At 44.3% G+C, this 20,339-nt stretch overlaps 3 protein-coding genes across 3 annotated transcripts; 2 read left to right on the forward strand and 1 right to left on the reverse strand.

Moving 5' to 3' along the window:
• The first annotated feature begins 571 nt into the window (after window positions 1-571).
• Window positions 572-2,240, forward strand: NOXRED1 (NADP dependent oxidoreductase domain containing 1). The gene is given in 4 exon segments (XM_068194870.1): window positions 572-748; window positions 978-1,111; window positions 1,113-1,193; window positions 1,795-2,240. Coding segments are annotated over 4 exon segments (768 nt in total). The 3' UTR covers window positions 2,171-2,240.
• Window positions 2,241-3,219: 979 nt separating this feature from the next.
• On the reverse strand, window positions 3,220-6,549 carry SAMD15 (sterile alpha motif domain containing 15). The gene is made up of 3 exons (XM_068192753.1): window positions 6,367-6,549; window positions 6,116-6,214; window positions 3,220-4,170 (listed from the first exon to the last, which is right to left on the reverse strand). The coding sequence occupies exons 1-3, from the start codon at window positions 6,532-6,534 to the stop codon at window positions 3,904-3,906; spliced, it is 534 nt and encodes a 177-aa protein (XP_068048854.1). The 5' UTR covers window positions 6,535-6,549; the 3' UTR covers window positions 3,220-3,903.
• Window positions 6,550-6,707: 158 nt separating this feature from the next.
• Window positions 6,708-16,703, forward strand: TMED8 (transmembrane p24 trafficking protein family member 8). The gene is made up of 6 exons (XM_068192747.1): window positions 6,708-7,023; window positions 8,064-8,142; window positions 10,701-10,830; window positions 11,740-11,878; window positions 12,146-12,445; window positions 13,578-16,703. Exons 1-6 carry the CDS (start codon window positions 6,723-6,725, stop codon window positions 13,793-13,795), a joined length of 1,167 nt encoding a protein of 388 aa, XP_068048848.1. The 5' UTR covers window positions 6,708-6,722; the 3' UTR covers window positions 13,796-16,703.
• Window positions 16,704-20,339: the final 3,636 nt, after the last annotated feature.

A 20,339-nucleotide genomic window follows, 5' to 3' on the forward strand; every position in this document is an offset into this window, starting at 1 on the left:
TTGCAGCAGTACCTTATTTAACACCTTCAGTGCCATCAGCACAGATGAATTAATTTTAGAGAGTTTGTAGGAGATTTTGCTGCCAGAGAGGGTCACACTAACATGAGAGTAGATTTGGATTCCAGCCTCCCTGCTGCACTATGAACTGTCTTTTTTTTTCTGTTGGTGTTTGGTTTTTATTCTAGCCAGGATGTGCAGTGAAAATCATTCCAACTGCACATGTCCTGTACAAGATTTTCACATATTTATACATTTATCAAAAACAATTTCTGACCAAACAAGCTTTATGTTGTGGGTGGCCCTATGTAAATTTTTTTTTATGGTGGCAGACTCAATACATAACTCATTCTTCTTAACACACACACAAAATATTCACATACTGCATTGAACTCGCACAACTCCCTTAGAGTTAAAAGAACACAAAGCATCTGAGCAAACTCCACCATAGAAGCTGCGAACTTACTAACTTACATGTGGCCTAAAAAACTTCACAGTGCACCTTTCACCGTACAGTTTCACTACAGGATTTACTGCAGGACTCAAACCTGCAGTTTCTGGGTTTTACCACTGGATGGGACTCGAACCCATTGTTTCTACAAAAGGGGACCTGAAACATCGGAAAAACCACCCTGTAATTAGTGCGTTGCTGAGTGCGCTTGAAGCACCCGTGGTGCTCGCCATGCCATCATGGCTGAACGGTTATGTGACTTTACATGCGGCCTGTCAAGGACTTCTGGTTACTCAATTAGTACAAGCTACATAAAATACAAGCTATATTAGACTTGTTACTATTATTTTTAGCATCCCTCACCTAAAATAGTCCTACAATCAGAGGTTTCAAACCAAACAGGTCTGGTTGTCAGTGTGATTCTTCCCAGCAGCGTGAGATGGGAATATCTCTTCACATCTGTGTGCATGCTGGTAATTGATACTTGATTTTTGTTCATCCTGCAAGGAAAATGAAATTCCATGAATAGCTGGTGGTCATTTTTTATGCAGGCCTGAACAGCATCATGTGGCAGAATCTGCCTCACCAGAAGGCACTGAAACTAAGCAATGACCTCAGCTTTCCTGAATGCTGCCTCGTCTGTGCAAAGCAAAAACCTTCCTGCCAGCTTTGTGTGTAGGAGTTTTGTCAGCAAAGATTTTGCTTCTTCAATTACTCAAGAGGAGAAAGACAGTTGAATGCTGAGGTACTTCTTGTCTCTGCTTTGCAACTTGCCTCATCTCACATAAAAGCATGGGCTGCCTTGTTGGGTTGGAAGGTGCTGAACTCTGTGTTGTCCTTAGGACCACATCTCTGCCCCACAGACCCCAACTCTGACCACATTTTTGCCTTAGATGATGTATTAGCAACAGAAAACCTGGACTGAGTTATTTTGTCCCTAGATGCTACTTATCAGGGTTGTCTGAAGCAACTGATCAAGACTAGGGCATTGGATGCAAAAAAAAAAATCCTATGGGAATATCTAGAGAGAACAGTTCTTGTGGGTAATGATCTTATGACAGTTCATGAACTGGACTTTTGAGGATGTTAAGACAGGGGAAGGCTGCTTGAGGGAAAGGATTATTGCTTTTGGTGGACTATTCTGGAGCCATTAGTCTCAGTTTTACTTCACTTGACTGAGTGATGCCTGCAACATTTTATATTCAAGTCTCTGAGTCTGATGGTTTCTCAAAGACCCAAGAAGGAGTCTTGTAGTCAGACACTGAAGAAAACTACTATCATTATTATTAGCAAGCTGCTTTGGACAGTTGTTGCCAATAAATATTTCCATTTGTTTCCCTTCCCAGAACCTTCCCCTGGTTTGACCTGACAGCTGTGTCACTGAGAAAGTCTCTCTTTAGCCAGCTGCTAGAAAAGAGAGAGCTTGTCTGGTGCCATCTGATGCCTGGTGCTCTACTGTACCAGGCACCCTCTGGAGACTGTCCTACAAAACAATGTGGGCTGGTCAGCACCAAGACATCTCTCACTTCAGCTGTAGTGTAGCCTAGCGTGATACCAGACCACAAGTCTCCATTATCCACAGCTGCTTCCAACAGTTTCTCAGAAATTCCAGAGGAAAATGCTGAGTGTGATTCTAAATCTTCATACACCATAATGAAGCCCATGAGGAATGCTTTGCTGAGATCTCATCCCAGCCCCTTCATGGGACTAAGTGGTGCATGAACCAGCACTGTTAACTCTCAGACTCTTTAAACTATTCCAGCCAATAACCCTTATTGGGGTTCCCAATATTCCGACAGAGACCTGCCCGGGCTTGCCTTGCTGCTGAGTCCAATGGCGGCAGCTGGGATGTTTCCTCCCCAGTGACACCCTTGGGTTACTCAGAGGCTGCGAGCGATATTCCTCAGTGGAGAGGCTTCAGGCGATGGTGAAGAAAGGAGGCACTTCTGCTAGAGCTTGATCCAGAGTTCTTTATTTCAGCTACAGAGTTGTGGACCTGGCGGCAGCTCCAACAGAAGGACCAGCCACGTGACTGGATTGTCCTTTTAACCCGGGGGTAAGGGGAGGGACAGGTAGCCACCAACCAGGTGAGGGGGAGGGGTGCCAGGGGAGAAGGGGCACTTAGGTCTACCAATAGCCACAGGGGGCAGGGGGTATCTTTCAAATCTGCCAATCACTCGACCCCCTGGACCCCCTGTCTCACAGCCAGGCCTCATGGGGGTTGGGGCGGGGGGAGAGGGTTACCTTTGGGAGGGAGGAGACACACCGACACACCGCAACAAACCCTAGGCACACATTTTCTTCTATGAGTTTCAGTCTCTACACTGCTCAGCAAATTTGCTTATCCCTGGTTGCCTGAGCTTTTCTATTTTTTTTTTCTGAATTTGCTTATTGCATAGTCTTCTTGGCCTAAGAACTGCTTCAGTTTCACTGTGTTTCTACTGCAGCTTCAATACAAAACTGAATTACAAAACCAAATTATAGTTACTTTGTAGTGGCTGCAGCTTTGGTGTAACAAACTAAACAGGATCAGGCCCAGTCTTTTTTTTTTTTTTTTTTTTTTTTTTTTTTTTTTAATTTTTTTTATTCCCCATGAGGGATCTTGAGAAAGCCATTGAATCCTGACATACTAATGATTTAGTCAGGAGCGCTCTTTCTGTTGAGCCAGGCTTTCATCAGCACTTCTACTTCCTTGCTGGTAATAATGCACCCCCCCTCACCACCACAGACTATATGATATGTCCTTCAAGGAAGAAGCAGGTAACTGGATACTCTGTTCAAATCCACCCGGGACAAAGCCATTTTTATTCCCTAAATTCTCTAGTTCAGTATTCTTTTGTACTTTCTGTCACCATCTATCATGTGTTTCAGTACTGTTTACCATGATAAAACACTGCCTGCCTGGTTTTGCCTCACAGGAAATAATTTCTGTGGTGAGGCCAAGGATTAGTTATGCATGTTGCACCTAGACCCCTTGCTTAATTATGATTGCTGACAGCAGCTGTCGCCACACCTGTACACCAGTTATTGTATATGCCATTTATCTTACATCTGGGTTTCAGAGCAAGCCCAGTCTGCAGACACTGAAGCCTGGGAGAAATCTATTCACTTGAGCATCTGGGAAGTTCTTATCAATCCCTTGCGCCTAAAATATGTCTATGATTGTTTTTTGGTCTTTTTTAATCAACTGTGAAGCAGAAATTAAAGACAGATAATTATACAGTCTGATCTACAACCTCCACTTCTCTTAGTTCCTGCAAGCAAATGAAGTATTACAGAAAAGAGAGAATGTGGGAATGGGTTTGGTGTAATAAAACGTCTAAGAGTTGCAGTAGCAGTGCAGTGCACAATTGTTTGTAATTGTGAAAAGGTGGAACTGTACCTCCTTGAACAATCTGCAAGGTAATAAGGTTACAGTGTGCTGTGGCTGCTGGGCAGAAGTGCAGTATGAGTCTCTAATTCTGCCTCTGCAGGTCCTGTGATGCAGGGAGAGCATCCACTCCCACCATGGTCTGGGATCCTTGCAAAGAAGGAACTGTAGTATAGGGCTCCAGTCCTGCTTTTTGGATAAACTGTGAGAAAGTGAGGGCATCTGCTTTCTCTCCTGTTGGTGCCTTTCTCTCTAGGAAGAGACCCATATTGTCTCTGTATGGGAGGGCAATGGATCTGCTGAAGAGAGGCTCCTCAATCCCCAGCAACTCTCGCACGTGTCGTGAAATTTCCTGAAATATAAGATGAAACACCAGAAATTCTCATTTCTCAAACCAAGACAATAGAGCAACAGCTAAAACCATCCATTCCATGTCAGAGCAGCAGGAAAAAGAAGTGATATTCTGAATTTTGGTACAGTTTGATGCTTGAAGTTGCAACATAAGGGGGATCTGAATCCATAAGCTCCATGTGACACTGTAAAAGCAGTGCATATCACCTTCTCTCTGGATTTACTATCAGGGATGGCATCATATCTGGTCTCTTAGTGGCATAAATATAGCTTTCATCTTGCACTTCAAGGACAAACAAGTTATGGATAAATGAACTGTAGTCTCTTCTGCTTAATGCAAAATCACCGCTGTTTATTCAATTATAATGCAAATTACAATCTACACAAATGTATAAAAAATAATTAGCAAAAAATCACATTGTTCATTTAGAAAATGATGAGTCTGTGGTTGTCTGAGCCAGCTGGACCTGGAACTGTGACTGGGCAGAGCCTTACCATTGTTTTTTGAAGCAACTTCTGAGAATTTAACTATCTGATTTGATTGAAGCTTCAAAATACAATTTGCAAGGTTTTACTGATCATTCACAGTATTTGCTCAAAACCTTCCCCCAACTTCGGCTTGACTCTGAATACTTTTTGTGATAACAAAAGAACACCAGACTCTTATCTTGAGTGCTTTTGATATTTAAAATACCAGTGCAGTGGGATTAAAACCAGCAGTAACGTCCCTTGTCCAAGCTGCATAGCTTCCACATAATTAGCTGTGTAGTTCTCTACCAAAATACCATTTAGCCTAAACTGCAGTTTCCATCTCACTAAGCTGATGCTATCACTCTTATTTCTATAGTAACTGTATCAGTTTCCACTGCTCACAGCCTTTCGTTTATATTTCTTGCTGGGAAATTGCAGTTTTAACTTTTCACCTGCTCTAGTAGACACTTCCTGAAAGACTCAAAGGGCCACGTCCTGCATAGCTCTGCATACTTGGATTCTGTCAGAATAAAGTTCTTTAAACACAAATAACTGGCAGGATAGGGAATGACCTTTGAAAATATCTAGGTTCCACTGAAGACTGTGAGATGTTCCCAATTTACTTGCAAGCTTTGGAAAACATTCCTGAGACAGTCTCACTTCTAAGCTTGTGGCAGTGTCCTGGCTGTCTGTTGCTTATCTAGAGGAATTTCAGTTCCTACAAGAGGAAGAATGGGTTACAGTTGATATGTCTAACCCATGGCCCTCAGCAGTTGAACTAACACCATACATAATCCCCATATCCCAATACAAAGGTGAGGCTTACAAAGCTTATAAAATTCTTCCACTTTTGGAAAGCACAACTTACTATAGTCTCTATCTGCTTGTACCAGAAATATTTGTGGAGGTTTGCTATCTGAAAAGCTTAGTGTTAAATTGATGCCTTTCTGTCAAAACAACAGGCAAAATCATGGCACTAGTTTATATTTTTGGTGGCATATTTAAACAAAGAGTTAAGATTGTGCAACCAGACAGAACTGTGGTGAAATTGTATTTTGGTATTGTCGAATAAAATAAACAGTGTTAATACTTTAATCACTGGAGCATAGAGCTTCTTCTTTCTTCTTGGTTTGTACTTCTACCTGAGCCTTCTGGTGAAAGCAACATCAAATTGTGATGCAAAACAGATTATTTGGCTCTGTAAATGCAGTCCCTCTGTGGTTTCCACTAGGGGAGGGAAAGAGGGTAATGACATTTAAGTCAATTTGTTGATTTCCTGAATTTTTAGGAAGCTTTGGAAGGCCAGACTGTAGCCTGAAATTTAGCCTTAACTATCAGTGTTTGTTAAAGAAAATATATAGCTTTGAAAGGAAAAAGACCAATGACATGTTCATAAAATGGGGAAGAGACAGAGCTCCTGTCTGTGTCCAGCAAAGCGGAAAAGAAGGAAATAAAAACGAGTGGCCCTTTTGCACCTGCATGTGGCCGAAGCCCGTGACGCCCATGGCGGGCAGGCTGGAGCAGTTCGCGTGGATGAGGCGGCGGCCGGTGATGCCGTTGGCCCTGAAGCATTCCTGGGCAGGGAAGCGGAGAGAAAGGCGGATCTCCCTCTGCCACTGCCGCCCCCCTGCCGCTGTCACACGCTCACACACACACTGAGTTCAGGGCCACCGCTCCGGGCGGCGCCGGGGGCGGGGGTTTCCCGCCCGGACCGGCAGCCCCGCACCTCGTACTGGGGGAAGCCGAGCTGCGCCAGCCACTCAGCCACATCCTCGGCGCTCCAGGTCAGGAAGGGACAGTCGGACCGCGGTCCCCCCGCGCCCTCGGGCTCAGGCTGCGGCCCTTCAGCCGCCCCAGTCCCCGCGGGACCCGGGCGCGGCTCCATCGGCTCCATCCCCGATCACCACGGCAACGCGTCCTTCCGGGACCCCGTTACCTTGGCAACCATCACTTCCTGGAGGTGCGCCCCCTTCTCCCTCCCGCCACTCCCTCCCTGCTGTCAGCCTGCAACGCCGCCCGCGCCCCGCGCCTCTGCAGAACTAAATGTTGATTGGCCGCGTTGTCGAGAGGGGAGGCTGAGGGATGAGCACCGAGGCGCCACCATCTGCCCGCGGCCCGGCTCGCACGCACTCGCTCGGCTGTTTCGGGCCGCCCCGCTGCGGCCCCGCTCGGCTGTTTCGGGCCGCCCCGCTGCGGCCCCGCTCGGCTGTTTCGGGCCGCCCCGCTCCGGCCCCGCTCGGCTGTTTCGGGCCGCCCCGCTCCGGCCCCGCTCGGCTGTTTCCGGCCGCCCGCCGAGCCGTGCCCATGTCGGACGCGCTCTCCGCCGCCGCCGGCTGCCGCTCCGAGCCCCCCGGCGGCGACACCGCGCCCCGGGGCCCCGCAGGTACGGACTGGGCAGGGCAGGGCAGGGGCCAGCCCGGCGGCGCGTGTATAGCGTCGGCCTTACGGGGAGAGTTTCCTTTACGTGGTGGGCTTGCTCGTCTCTGCCGGAGAAGCCGCGCTTGCGGGAGGCAGCTCCCTGCGGTGGCCGTGCGGTGCCCGCTGCGGACAGCAGCGCCCCGGGAGCCGCCCGCGGTGCCGGCTGTGCCGGGCTGAGCGGAGAGGGGCGGGCCGCGGTCTCTGCGGGACTCACCTGCTCACCTGCCCTCGGGCGCCGGGACCTGCAGCAAGAGTTCCTCCCGGTGCAGCGGGAAGAGCGAGGATTGATGGAGGCTTGTGCTTTCCCAGGTGGGAGAGGCCCCGTCCAGCCGGGAGCTGGACGGTGCCGTGGGCTGCGTGCCCCTGGGCTGGAGCTGTCCCCTTCCCGCCCTGACTCTCGGGAATGGCCCGGCTCCGAGGGGCATCAGCAACCTGCAGATGCTGGAACTTGTCCGTGCCCCGTTCACTGCCTGAACGCGATCGGAGAGCAGCGCTGGGAAGCACGTACCGCGCTCGTATGGGCACGGAGCTTTCCCTGAGTTCAGGAGACTCGGGGAAGACCAGGAGCCATCTTTACAGAAGGTCCTTTCAGCACTGACCTAGGAATTTCCATCTCGTCAGTGCCCTTTGTGAACTGCTGCATGATTGCTTTTTTCAGGGCTTTGTCAGCTCAGCTTTACATGATGAAATTTGGAATTGTTCTGTCCTTCTAAAGCTAGGATTTGTAGTTCCTGAATGAACCCTGCTTCTGAGAATGGCTTTACACCCAAAACGTGCGAAGGTTTTTGTTCTCCCTTTCCTAGGGTTGGGGCCATTAAAAATCTTTGTTTCACAAGGTTCTAGATACAGCTTATAACATGAAAAACTGGTTGGCACAGGTCTTTGTTCCACAGCTGTGTGACCTTGTCAGTGTTTGAGTGCTGGCTGCAGGCTTTTTTTCTGTCAGTGTATTATAAACACCAATGTTTATTTCACCTTCTTTCCCTATATTCTGTTTGTTGTTAGAAAATGAAGACTCAGCCCAAAAGACAGAGCCTGCAGATCAGCTAGTTGATTCTTTGGAGTCCTGTACTTCACAGAGCAGGTAGGAAAACCTTTTTGTGTGTTGTGGCCCACATGCATGACAGTGTTTAATTCTTGTGACCTCTTCTGTATGGCAGTTTGTTCTGTGCAGGTAAAAAGAAGGGACTGAACTGTCTGCTTTGGGACAGTATATACAGAGTCAGTATGGGAGGGCCTGTTCTTACAGGCTTTAAGGTTATTTTAAAGCTTGTGAAATTTAGTTAATGGCTCAGCTATTCAAATCGCAGTCATTCAGCTTGAAAGGAGCCCTGTGCGGTTTTATAATCCCTTATAAGAGCTAGGACATTTTCAGGGGGAAATTTTCTATACCCTGTCTGGAGGATACTTTAATAATTGAGCATGCCTGCTGTCTGTAAATCTGGTGGAAGCTGTACAAGAAAATATCTTTTACTATTTTCTTGACAATGTTTTGGCTTTTTTCTTCATTGTTTGTTTTCTATGTCTCTCCATTAATCCTGCTGATCAACCCTGTTATCAGATGTTTGGCATGTGGTGTTTGTGGCCAAGTAATTTAATTGGCCATAAGCACTAACACTATGCAGTCCAGTTTCATTTGCCGTTATACATTTGTTGCACAGGATACAATTGCAGAAATGTGTGAGTTAATTCCAGTAGGGAAACCACAGCTTCATCAAAAAAATGCAGAAATCCAGGAAAGAAACCCCTCACATCCAGCTGCCCTTCTTACCAAAACAGCAGTTTGATGCCATCTTGGTTTGGTGCTGCTGACATCTCTATCAGACCTTCTGACTATAAATGAGTTCTTCCATCTTTTTATTATATTCTCTAATTTTCTTTAAAGAGATTAATACAGACCATGAGCAAAATAGCCAAAGTAGATGAGGGACACTTGTGGACATTACCTATTAAATTTGTCTTAATTTAGATCTTCTTTGAAAGGGATGGAGATGGTCCAAAAGGTTTGTGTGAGAAGGAATCAGCTGAACTCTGTAAGTCTGCCTGTAAAGCTTGTGTACCTCTTCCTAATCTTTCAGTGAGACTCTTAGGTACCAGTGGGGTATCTAGAGGAAAAAAAATTCCCAAACTGTAAGCTTCTGTGTTGATGGAGAGCTTTTTGAGCAGATGTGCCCCTATGGTAGCAAATGACCAAATAGCCCATCTAGGTGTGTTCATGCACCTGCTAAACTGAAATGCAAATAGGTTGGAAAACAATGGCATAGAAGTCCAAGAATTCTTCCTTTAAAAAATTGTTCCCACCAAGTATCCTTCTTATCTTGCCCATCTGCTGCCATTTTGTGAACCTGCTATTTATCTCATTTGAGTTGTTCTTACAGACCTTCTGGTCTATCATGCCAATTCTAGGAAAGGAAATAACACTGTTGAGAGAATATAAGTAAAAAATGGCTTTGTTTCTAGATAAATTCTATAGTGCCATAGGAGTAGCAATTTGAAAACAAAAGCCACATTTGCCCTGTTCAAGTCTTCTCTGTGGATGCAGAATGTGTCTTGAGCTGTGTGTATTTCATTTTATTTTTAATTATTCCAAACTATACTCATAGTCTGCTTCCTTGCTAATGAGAATATTTCTCATTTCTGAAAGGAGACATTTGAAGAAATGTATTTTTTTCCATTAATGCTGTGTTCTCATGTTTCTGATCCTTTAGAGCAAGGCAGTTGACATTGGTTTTATAGTGCTGTGAGAAGGTTTTGATTTTCAAAAGTGCAAATATTTCTATTCTTATTTAATACTAGGTTGTTTCACATATGTAATGAGAGCATTACAGAGGACACTCTTCTGGCATCTGAGTTAATTTGGGATTATAAATCTACCTATAGACAATATGCAGCAATTTTTAAAATTTATAATATTTTATAATTTAGAAGAAAACCCTCAACAGAGAATAAATGCCAGAGAGGTTTCCTTTCTTGCCCATTCTTTTTCTGCTATGTACCATTCTTATTGTTTCAGCATGTCCATTTTATTTTGTTACAATGCAGTACTTGGACCTCTTTGCTTGAGTTATTGTACTGCCTGTTGTATGTCTTACTGCTTGCTTATCTGTGGGGTGTATTTGGATATGGCAGAGAGACACTAGGGTGCTCCCTGTACCTGTTGGAATTGCTAGTAGGAAAGGCATAATGGGCCGCTTAAATAGATGGCATTCTCAGGATGGCTGTCAAAATTGTTCTGAATTCTTTCACCGATCCAGTTGACCTCTGAGGCAGCAGGCAGATGCCATGCAGTAGCTGGCATAAAAGTTGTCCTTTCTTGGGCAGAAAAGCTGCTACTGATGTCTGTCTTTGGTATAGCGTTGGTGAGCCAGCAGGCTGTGGAGTGAGTGCAGTGAATTTCTGCCATCTAAAGGACAGTAAATATGGAGTGTCCTACAGAAGTTGCTCCCCCTGGCTCACAAGGAAGGTAATCATGCAGACATGGCAGGACTGCAGTGGGCAGGGGTTCTTTGTCCAGTCGGCAGGTGCTGACCACAGAAGCTTGTTCCTTCCATTCATTTGAATTTGAGCTCCAGAGCAGTGATTCCTCTGCTGGCTGTGCCCTTGGTGCAAGTGCTGAATTGTGCTGCTCTCTTCCTCCAAAAGGTCACAGGCTGAGGCACACCTGAGGGCGGACTCAACAGAGCATTCGAAGGAAGAAATTGGCACTCTGGGGGACCAGAAAGTGGCTGTACTAGAAGAGAAGCTGCCTGACCAAATCCAGTCTCTCAAAAAGGTAGATGGATGTTTCTTATGTCTGAGAATGAAGACAGAAGTGCAGCAGCAGTTCTCCCACTCTACTACTATGCTTTCCACTGTAGGACTGAGGCTCTAAGGGTTGTGTTAAGATAAAAGTAGTATTAACATAGATTCAGTTACATTTTTTCCTGTACATTAGTGGGAGATAAATGGTATCAGTCTAATTTGCGAAATCCCTCATGTTTCTTCAGCTAGTCCTTGCTTCCTTGCTCACTGAGGCTTCAAGGTAATTGTCACCTTCTGCTCTTATCTGGTGCTTCTGGAAATTCCATTCTTGCGGATTTATGGAAGAGGGAACTGAAATGCCTTGTTTCTTCTTGTAAGCAGCAAATTTGTTTGCCCTACAGCTAGTCTCAGGGAAACCTGTGCAAGTGACACCGAGTTCAGGACCTGTGAGTTTGCATATATGAGAAGAGAGCGAACCAGATGGACTTGTAACTAGGATGTAGCAATTGTAGTTTGATTGTGGCTGTAGTCTAGATGCACACAGGGCTGAAAGGCTCTCCCTAGAGAGATTGTGTGTTGGGAATTTTTTCCAAGAATAGTCGGCTAAATCTATAAGGCTGTTGCTTTGTTGAGGAATGACAATTAACTCTGATGCAAATGCAAAAATGTGCCTGCCCAGAACTCCCTGGGAGACCAAGGGGAGTGAAATTTGTGACACTGATGCAGCATTTGACTTCAAAGTTCATGATTTTGGTGCAGTGGGGGGAAACAAATGCTGAAAGGTGTCTCAGAGCTAGCCTATACTAATGATAGAAGCTTCTGCAGGTCTGACTTGGTTTCCTAAAGATGCCTGAGTTACTAATGAGTTGTTTCAAATCTAGGCAGAGACTTTTTAACCAGGGTGGTCTTTGTGACAATGTTTCTTATGTGCTTTGTGCAGGAAGCTGTTCGATTAACCAACTACCATGTACCTCAGGGAGTAGGGGATATAGTCATGATTCAGTCAGATCACACTGGTGCTGTGGATATCCTTTCAGCTGAGCTGGAGACTGCAGACCTCCTTGGGGAGCAGAGAAAAGGTGAGTCCTGAAGGCAGAATTCTTGTTTGGGTAATTTTTTAAGTGCCTGCCCTGGCTAGAAGACCAGAGACTGTCCTGGAGATACTTCTAAATCTTGCTGGAATTAGAAGGGCTCGTGGCTAGTGAGTGGAAAAACTTCACATCTGGGGCTTTTGGGAACAGGCCCCAGAATGCAGGCCCCTTACCAGAAATAGCTTCACTGTTTTCAGGTAATAGTTGTCAGTACTGAAAAGTCATGTTAGCCTGTGAATTTTTCCCTTGTCTCAGCTCAGCCTCCACCTCTGGCTGCACCCACCATGTGGACCACTGAGAAGATGAAGGAATTCAAAGCCAAGATGGGAAAGGAGAAGAATGGCCGGATGGTGGTGAAGCGAGGCGAGGTGGTGACAGTGCGTGTGCCAACCCATCCTGATGGGAAATGCATTTGCTGGGAGTTTGCTACGGATGACTACGACATTGGGTTTGGAGTCTATTTTGACTGGACCACAGTTACTAGCACTGCCATTACTGTTCAGGTCAGTGAATCCAGTGATGAGGAGGATGAAGAGGAGGATGAGGAAATTGAAGGTTAGTGCAGATCTTATAAAGGTTAATTTGTGTTGCCATGCTGCTAAGAGTATCTGTCAGATGCTACAATTTCCATCTACTTTGTTTAGTCAGCCCATTTGCTATCTCTGCAGCCTGTTGGGCTCTTGGTTAGAATGATAAGAAAGCATTTGGCCCTTCCTGCTTCAGCATATGTCAATGCCTGTCCTCTCCAAGAGCATTCTTAAAACTGAACACGTGGAAAAATAAAATCAGAATTCACTCAGTCAACTTCTAGATGATAAAAAGGTTAAAGTCTGAAATTTTAACCTGACTGTTTTTGTTAGATTCTCAGAGTGAGAAATTTCTGGTGGTGAGTGGAGGCAAGAAGATTTTGTTCAGGGGTTTTGGGTTTTTTGTTTTTGTTTGTTCAGGTTATTTTGTTTTGTTTTTTGTTGTTTTGTTTTGGTGGGTTTTTTTTGGGGGGGGGTTTCTGGTTTTGGTGGGTTGGATTTTGTTGTTGTTGTTGTTTGTTGTGGGGGGAGGATTTCTTGGTTTTTGGCTTTTTTCTTGTTCTTTTTTTCCCCAGTACATCAGTAGCTCCTTCTGACTGTATTTGAAACGTTTGCTTCCTGTATCACTGTACTTGAAAAACACACAGTAATGTTGCCTGTTCTGTGGCTTCAGTGTATGTGTGACCAGTGTAGCTGGGAGGTTCGTGTCTGAATTTTGCAGGCCCTGTAAGCAGGGTTGGTTCCTTTATGAGGAATTCTCTTGGAGAAGTGAATTGAGGACAGAGACACTATGAGTTAACAGCTTTCCTGCCTCTCTTTGCTTCAAGTCTATATCACAGGACTGCTGTTGCATGTATAAAAGCAGTGAGGTGTCTAAAAGGTAAGCTAAAAAAGAGGAGACTGGGCTGGTGGGCTAGTAAATACTGTCCCATCAGTATTCTCAAGAGAACTGGTTCTTTATATGACCTATTTTTATGATAAGGAAGGCTGGACTTTGTGGGAATTATTTGCAGAAAGGTCGGAGGAGATGCTCTGGGTAATGCTATCACTGTTAGCATTCCATATAGCTGTACGTCTGTGTGGCATTCTGGTCTTGTTTGTCTTTTTCTGGATCATGCAGTGGTTCTGGCCTACTTACTTGTCTCCTCTCTCCCATTCAGGACTGTCCCCTGTAGGTGATGTGGAACGGGGTTCCAAAAGCTATCTGCGGAACCGCTATGGAGAGATCCTGCCTGTGTACCGCAGGAACAGCCATCGGGAGGTACAGGCAGGCAGCCACGAGTACCCGGGCGAGGGCATCTACCTGCTGAAGTTTGATAACTCGTACTCTCTGCTTCGCAATAAGACTCTGTTCTTTCATGTCTACTACACTAGCTGAAGAAGAGGGAAGGGGCAAGGATGGCAGGCAGGTAATGGTGAAGGTAGCAGGCTGCCACCCAGCCCTGGTACTGCCTGACGGGCACTGCTGTGTGACAGAACCACGGCACAATTCTGCCAGCTCTTCTTCGGACATGAACTGGTTTCTCCCCGCACCCTTCTTCCCCCCTGTCTCAGGGGAGAAAGGTAGTTGTGACTGCCTGGTTGTTCCCAGGCAGCTGCTCTTTCTCTAAAACTTTGGGAGGTCTGCTCTGTGCAGGCATTGGGCTGGGCCTTCAAGTCACAGCATTTGGGCAATTGCCCAGAAGTCACGTTCAGGTGGTTGTGGTTCTGATCTGTTGTGCCGGTACAAAATGAAGTGAAAAAATGTTACTGTTTTGTGAATAACTTTTCCAACTCTCCTGCTGCATCAGCATTACTAGAGGGCAGCTGTTAGCTTCAGTGAGCCAGAAGCACAGCTGGCTTGTCACTTAGCCAGGGTAACCCCATCACCTACCATCGCTACAGTCACCAGCAGTCAGTGCTTCCTTCACTCACACGAGTGGCTGGGAGTGCTGCTGGCCAGCAGCAGCCCATGCTGCAGCGGCTTGGCATTGCTACAGTTTGTCAGCTGCTACTGCTGTTGCAAAAGTATTGTTGGGAAGTTCCTTGGCATATTTTGGTGACTAGTGATGGTATCGCCTTCTGCTTAAGTAGTGGCTGAATTGAATAAGGAGAAGTTAATCCATCAGAGATTAATTTTAAAACATGTTTATTTGTAACTGTTGTTTATTTTAATACTTTTAACTTGAAATCGTTCTCTTTTCTAAGAATACTGCTGTATTTACATTTTGATACCTCTTTGCAGAGACACAAAATTACTTTCCTTGGTGATACTAGAAAAGTTCTGAGTTTTATTTTTAAATCGTCCAGGTAAAGCACTTCTACTTGGTCCATTCCTTCTATTGACAGGAAATGATGGACAGAATTATTTGGAGTAGTTAAAGCCAAAGATTTTGCTCTTGTAGAAGGGCTGCATATTTCCTATTAAGGGTATATTGCAATGCTGTACAATTTGCTCTATATTCATGCTTACTTTTAGCTATGTCTGCTTACTAATTCACTGCTCCAGAGCACTTTGTAGATCAAAATGGTAAGAGAGGAAGCAGTCAGCCTACAATAGAGCAGCCCAAGCTGGGAGCAGGAGGAGTGGAAATTTAAAGAACACTGCTTGGAGCACAGTGGCTTTCTGGGAGAGTGGGCAAGGAGCAGAGTTGTTGCTGCTTTGGGCCCTGAGAAGGGAACAAAACAGCCACCTTTCTCAAGAGAGAGTGTGTTCACCAGGGTGGGAGGGAACTCCAAAGCTGCTTTATTCAAGCAGGTCGAGCACAGGGAGACAGACCAGTAGGGCTTGGTATCTGTCAGAGCAAGATGCTCTCTCAGCAGCTTGGAGAGGGCTATTCCTTCCTTTAACCTCTCATGGATGAAATGAAGAACCATCCTGTGGCCTTTCTACAGCACTTGAATCAGGCCTGAGAATTTTAGGTAAGGTGTTTGGGTTTTTTTCATCCTTTGAAAAAAACTCCACTTGATTGTCTATCAAGTTCCTAGATATTGCTGATGGAGTGACACACTTCATTTCTAACAGAGAAGTAGTAGTATGTTTGCTGATATAAAACATCAATTTAATAACATTTCATAGTTGGTGTGTTGTGTATAGACTAGGGAATGAGAGGCTGAAGAGCAGCACTGCTGAAAGGGACGAGAGGATCCTGGTTGATGGCAAGTTGAACATGAGCCAGCAGTGCCCTGGCAGCCAGGGGTGCATCAGGCACTGCATGGCCAGCCAGGCAAGGGAGGGGATTGTCCTGCTCTGCTCTACACTGAGGCAGCCTCACCTTGAGTGCTGGGGACAGTTTTCAGCACCACAATATAAAAAAGTCATTAAGCCATTAAAGACCATCCAAAGGAGGGCCACAAGGATGGTGAAGGATCTGGAGGGGAAGCCATGCGAGAAGCAGCTTAGGTAACTTGGTCTGTTCAGGCTGGAGAAGAAGAGACTGAGGGGAGACCTCACTGCAGTTACAACTTCCTTACGAGGGGCAGGCACTGATCTCTTCAATCTTGTGACCAGTGACAGGACTCAAGGAAATGGCATGAAGCTGAGTCAGGGGAGGTTTAGGTTGGGTATAAGGAAAAAGTTTTTCACCCAGATGGTGGCTGAGCACTGGAATAGGCTACCCAGGGGAGTGATCACAGCACCAAGCCTGACAGAGTTCAAGGAGTGTTTGGACAACACACTCAGGCACATGCTGTGATTGTTGGGGTGTCCTGAGACAGGAGCTGGACCCAATGATCATGATGGGTCTCTTCCAACTCAATATACTCTATGATTCTATGAACCTTTTGTACCAAGTCACTGGAAAACACCTTAAAACTATTTATGATCACACAGAAAACACTATGGGCCAATGCCAGAAGAAGTTGGTCATGTCCCAAAGCAATAAGATCAGCCACATACGTGTGTGGTCAATGCCAGGGTTCTTCAGGCTGTTCTGCAGCCTCTGGGAAACTTGGTGGTGTTGAAACTCAGTGGTGAAGTTCTGCAGGACTGTTGAAGGAAATAAAAAATAGGAATTACATTTTTCTTAGTGGTTTCACTAGGTTGTTCCTTACATTATTTTTTACATTGTTAATTTGGAAAAAATACTTTTGTTCATCACTCAGTGCTTGTCAAGGAATTGTTTTTGTAAAAGTGGGTACAAGCTTAAGTCAATCTGTGAACTCCAAATTGTCCAATTTCCAAGTTTATGGAATTTCACTTAGATTCATTACCTAAAAGAGTGCATCAGGTAGAATCTTACAGTAGAGGATTAGACTAATAATTTTCTTCAAACAGATGATGTAGGAAGTAAAAGATACCAACAACAGAGAAATTGCAGGTTTAGTAAATGCTTTAACAACACAAGCCAGTGTTGGCATTAACTGTCCCAAATTGTCAGGAGATGGAGCTATACTTTTTTCCAGCTTCTGTGGGTCTTATGAGAAAGACTGTATCCTTACAAATTACGGTCTATCCATCTGATACACACCGTAATTCATATATCCATCTGATACACACGATAATTCACATTCAGACAGAAATTTCAGAAATTCTCAAAAGTCTCCAGGCTCTTCAGGCCTTTATACTCACAAAAGTGTTTAAATAACTGGTTTTAAGAAATGAGATGTCTTTTCATGGACTGTTTTATAAAAGAAATGAACATTTCGTTAAAAGTTTATTGAAACTGTCATTGCTAATAAAATCTGAATTATTAAAACCTCTAGAAACACTCTAAACACAGTAACAGTTTCATTATATTTTGCACAAATATTCATACCTATATGGTAAAGTAATTCCTTAAAAAGCTGATAACCAAATCCAGCAGTAGCAGTTGAGTATTATGAAAACACTTCTGCAGCTCTGGCCACATGAGTTACTCATGACATTCTGCAATTGACAATATCCTTTCATAACAGCTTCTGGTTTTAAGGATGTTTGTGTTTAAAAAGCAAATTGCAAGCAAATACATTTGGGGATTTTGCTCCCCCACCCTTTTTAAAGTATTGGTTTGTGAATAATGAAAGTTACTGATTAAAAATGGGTCAAAGAGATTCATGAAGCATTCTGATGGCAGGCATACACATACGGTACAAAATACTTGGACAGACAAGGCCTGTAAAGCAGGGCTGTGCCAGGACCATCAGAAGTGATCGTGACATGGCTGCAGCGTGCCACTCCCCCAGTACTTAGGGAGTGCAGTGCACCTGTGCCTCGTGAAGCACTGCATGCAGCAGTAACTGGAGGAGCATGCCCAGTTCTCCCCACATGTTCTAAAGGCTCTTCTCATCCTGCACTCAGGTCAGTGCTGTGATCCAGGTGTAACCCATCTCCTGCACACACAGCAACACAGGTCCAGCAACCCAGCATGTGTAACCTGTCTCCCACACAACCCTGCAGGTACAGCAACCTGGTCTAGTTGAAGGTGTCCCTGCCCATGGGAAAGCAGTTGGAACTCGATGATATCCAAGGTCCTCTTCCAATCCAAACCATTCTATGATTTTATGAGTAAATGTGACAATAGTTTAAAAAGATACGATGGCAATGTATATATAACTGTTCACTGCATAGAGGATAGGGTCAGACAAAACTGTCAGGGAGACCCTCTTCTGAGTCATAAGGTTCAGAAAGGACTCCCTTATTTTTTAAATTCCTTTTTTTAGGGGAATTTAGGGACTTTAGGGGAATTTAGGGAATCCAGCCTTAGTCCCAGACTTGCCCAGCAGTTTACATCTAAAGGATTATGTGCACATTCAATCCTGTATCTCACTTAGCTGAGATTTCAAAGTTTTGTATGCTATTAAGCACTTTGTGAGAACTCCTGAGCAAGGAATCTCTCAGCCTCAAGAAGTTAACCCTAAGAAGTATCCCTGGTTGAGTGGAGATCCTGGGGCACAGCCTATTACCATGCAGGAGAGGGTAACAGGCCCTGGGCTGTCCACTAGAGTAAGACGATTGACTTACCGTCATATTTCCATACAGGCTGTATTTTGGGTTTCCTTGTGCCCAAAGCTGTTGAACAAGACTTATGGCCCTTAACCATTGTGTTCTTATCTGTCGTCTCAGAGTCCAGCTTAAGCCAGATACAGTCCTCCCACCCAGCACTGGTGGCTGGCTATTGCTCAAGCAGAAGTGGGAGGGGAGAGCACACTGTCACCAGAGGCACTAAACAGAAGATGGAATAGACCCTTCAGTCTGACCACAATGTCAGCATTGCCCCACTCAATGATTGCTGTTGGTCCTTGGCTGTGAGATCTGCAGAACCCTGTGTGTGTGTGCTGGTTAACATATGATGTGCTATTTGGCACCTACTTCACTTTCTAGTTAGCATTTATTTATCTTGAAGGGAATTCTGATCTGTATGTACATGAGATATTCCAGAATTATTGATCCTTAGCTGCACAGCTTGTTGCATGGTAGTGGGTTATCTCCATTTAAAACTATACTGTGGTTTTGATCACAAAACCTGCCTTATAACCAGTTTTGATCACTTGCTGAGAAATAGATAGTATGTCCCAGTTTTCAAGCCATTAGTTAATGGTTTTTGTTAAGATAAATGGCACTGTAGATGGCAAACCTATTGTTCAGTTCTTGCTTTCTGAAGTGTGGACCAATCTTTAATAAGGCTCGGGTCACTCTTTTGGAACTGTGCCCATCTACCTGGTCTCATTGACTTAAGCCCAAAAGCAGCATTGAATGGGGAATGTCATCCCAAAGAGTATACGCCCAGCCTGCAAATGCAGCCTGCCCACAGACAGGCCTGCTGCAGTGAAACTGCAAGTAGGCCTTGAAACTATTTGGTGTGTGTTGTTTCATTGCTTGAGCTTCCCAGAAGCTTCTGGTATCTTTTATGAATACAGGATAGTTTTAGGAATATTTAGTCTTCAGGAAAGCTTCACTGTTGTACAGAATAAGTCTTCTTTTTGGTTTTTTTTCTTATATTTCCACATTATACAAGTATGTTGTTTCTCAGGTATTCGACTAGCATTCATTATCAAAGTGACAACTTCTTTTTGGAAGGATACACAGTTTTTATTAGTTTTCTGATAAGTCAAATAGCTTGGCTATGTGGCTAGTGATTAACAGCAGCCATTCCTGTTCAATATCAAATCCATAGTTGTTTCAAAGAAATAATCTTACTTCACATGTGTAATTTTTTCATTTTGGTGTATTTCCTGGATTTGTATTCAATTTTGCTAGCTGGCTTAGGCAGTTATGGAAACCCTTCCTATTTAAGTAGAGATCTTTGGAATTAGACCTTGGGTCAAGAAAGAAAAATAAAGTTTAAATGCAGTTGCACTTCAGAGAGGGAAATTAATCCTCAGGAAAGCAAAATTTTTTGTTTCTGTGGAAGGAAGATTTCAAATAGGTTTTTAATATATATTTCCTTTCCCTCTAAATTGTCTCTAGAAATCAGAAAGCTAAATCAAGGAAAAAGCTTATTTTGCATTTTGGGTTTGCTTTTGTGAAAGCACAAAATTGTTTTCTGTTTTATTTTGAATATAATTTAGATCTAAATAAAATTTACATGATCAGTCAGAGATATATCCTGTAGCAAAGGACTTGTAGAAAAATTACCTTGGATAAGTGCTTAGTTACAATCATGGTACTAATCTGTTGGACATTTTTTATGTCAGAGAAGGTAGTAAGCTCTCCATTGTTTCCTCTTTTTTGCTTTAGGTGTAATGTAGCAGCAGGAGTTAAAAATATATATGTTTTATTGAGAATAGAGTTAAAATTGCTTAAATCAAGGACCACTGCTGGAACTGCTTACATTTACTCAGACCCTTTGGAGGCCTGTAATACATGTTCTCAGGAAAGGTTATTGGTGTCAGACACAGGCTTGTAGCAAATTCATGCTCGGGACCCACTTAATATGCACAGACAGGTAAGATGAAAATGTGTTAAGAGGAAGAGCTTAGTTACCTGACTTCAGGTGCTAGGAAAGTCAAGTTACTATGCACTG

Source organism: Anomalospiza imberbis, chromosome 6 (genome assembly GCF_031753505.1).
Source record: "Anomalospiza imberbis isolate Cuckoo-Finch-1a 21T00152 chromosome 6, ASM3175350v1, whole genome shotgun sequence".
Lineage (NCBI taxonomy): Eukaryota > Metazoa > Chordata > Aves > Passeriformes > Viduidae > Anomalospiza > Anomalospiza imberbis.

Excerpts from the sequence above, each read along its gene's own strand:
- SAMD15 (XM_068192753.1), bottom strand. The coding sequence starts at position 6,534 with ATGGAGCCGATGGAGCCGCGCCCGGGTCCCGCGGGGACTGGGGCGGCT. Across the intron at positions 6,215-6,366 it reads TCGGCTTCCCCCAGTACGAG|GAATGCTTCAGGGCCAACGG; the intron begins GTGCGGGGCTGC and ends TTCCCTGCCCAG. Across the intron at positions 4,171-6,115 it reads CGGGCTTCGGCCACATGCAG|GAAATTTCACGACACGTGCG; the intron begins GTGCAAAAGGGC and ends CTTATATTTCAG.
- TMED8 (XM_068192747.1), top strand. The coding sequence starts at position 6,723 with ATGAGCACCGAGGCGCCACCATCTGCCCGCGGCCCGGCTCGCACGCAC. Across the intron at positions 7,024-8,063 it reads CGCGCCCCGGGGCCCCGCAG|AAAATGAAGACTCAGCCCAA; the intron begins GTACGGACTGGG and ends GTTTGTTGTTAG. Across the intron at positions 11,879-12,145 it reads CCTTGGGGAGCAGAGAAAAG|CTCAGCCTCCACCTCTGGCT; the intron begins GTGAGTCCTGAA and ends CCCTTGTCTCAG.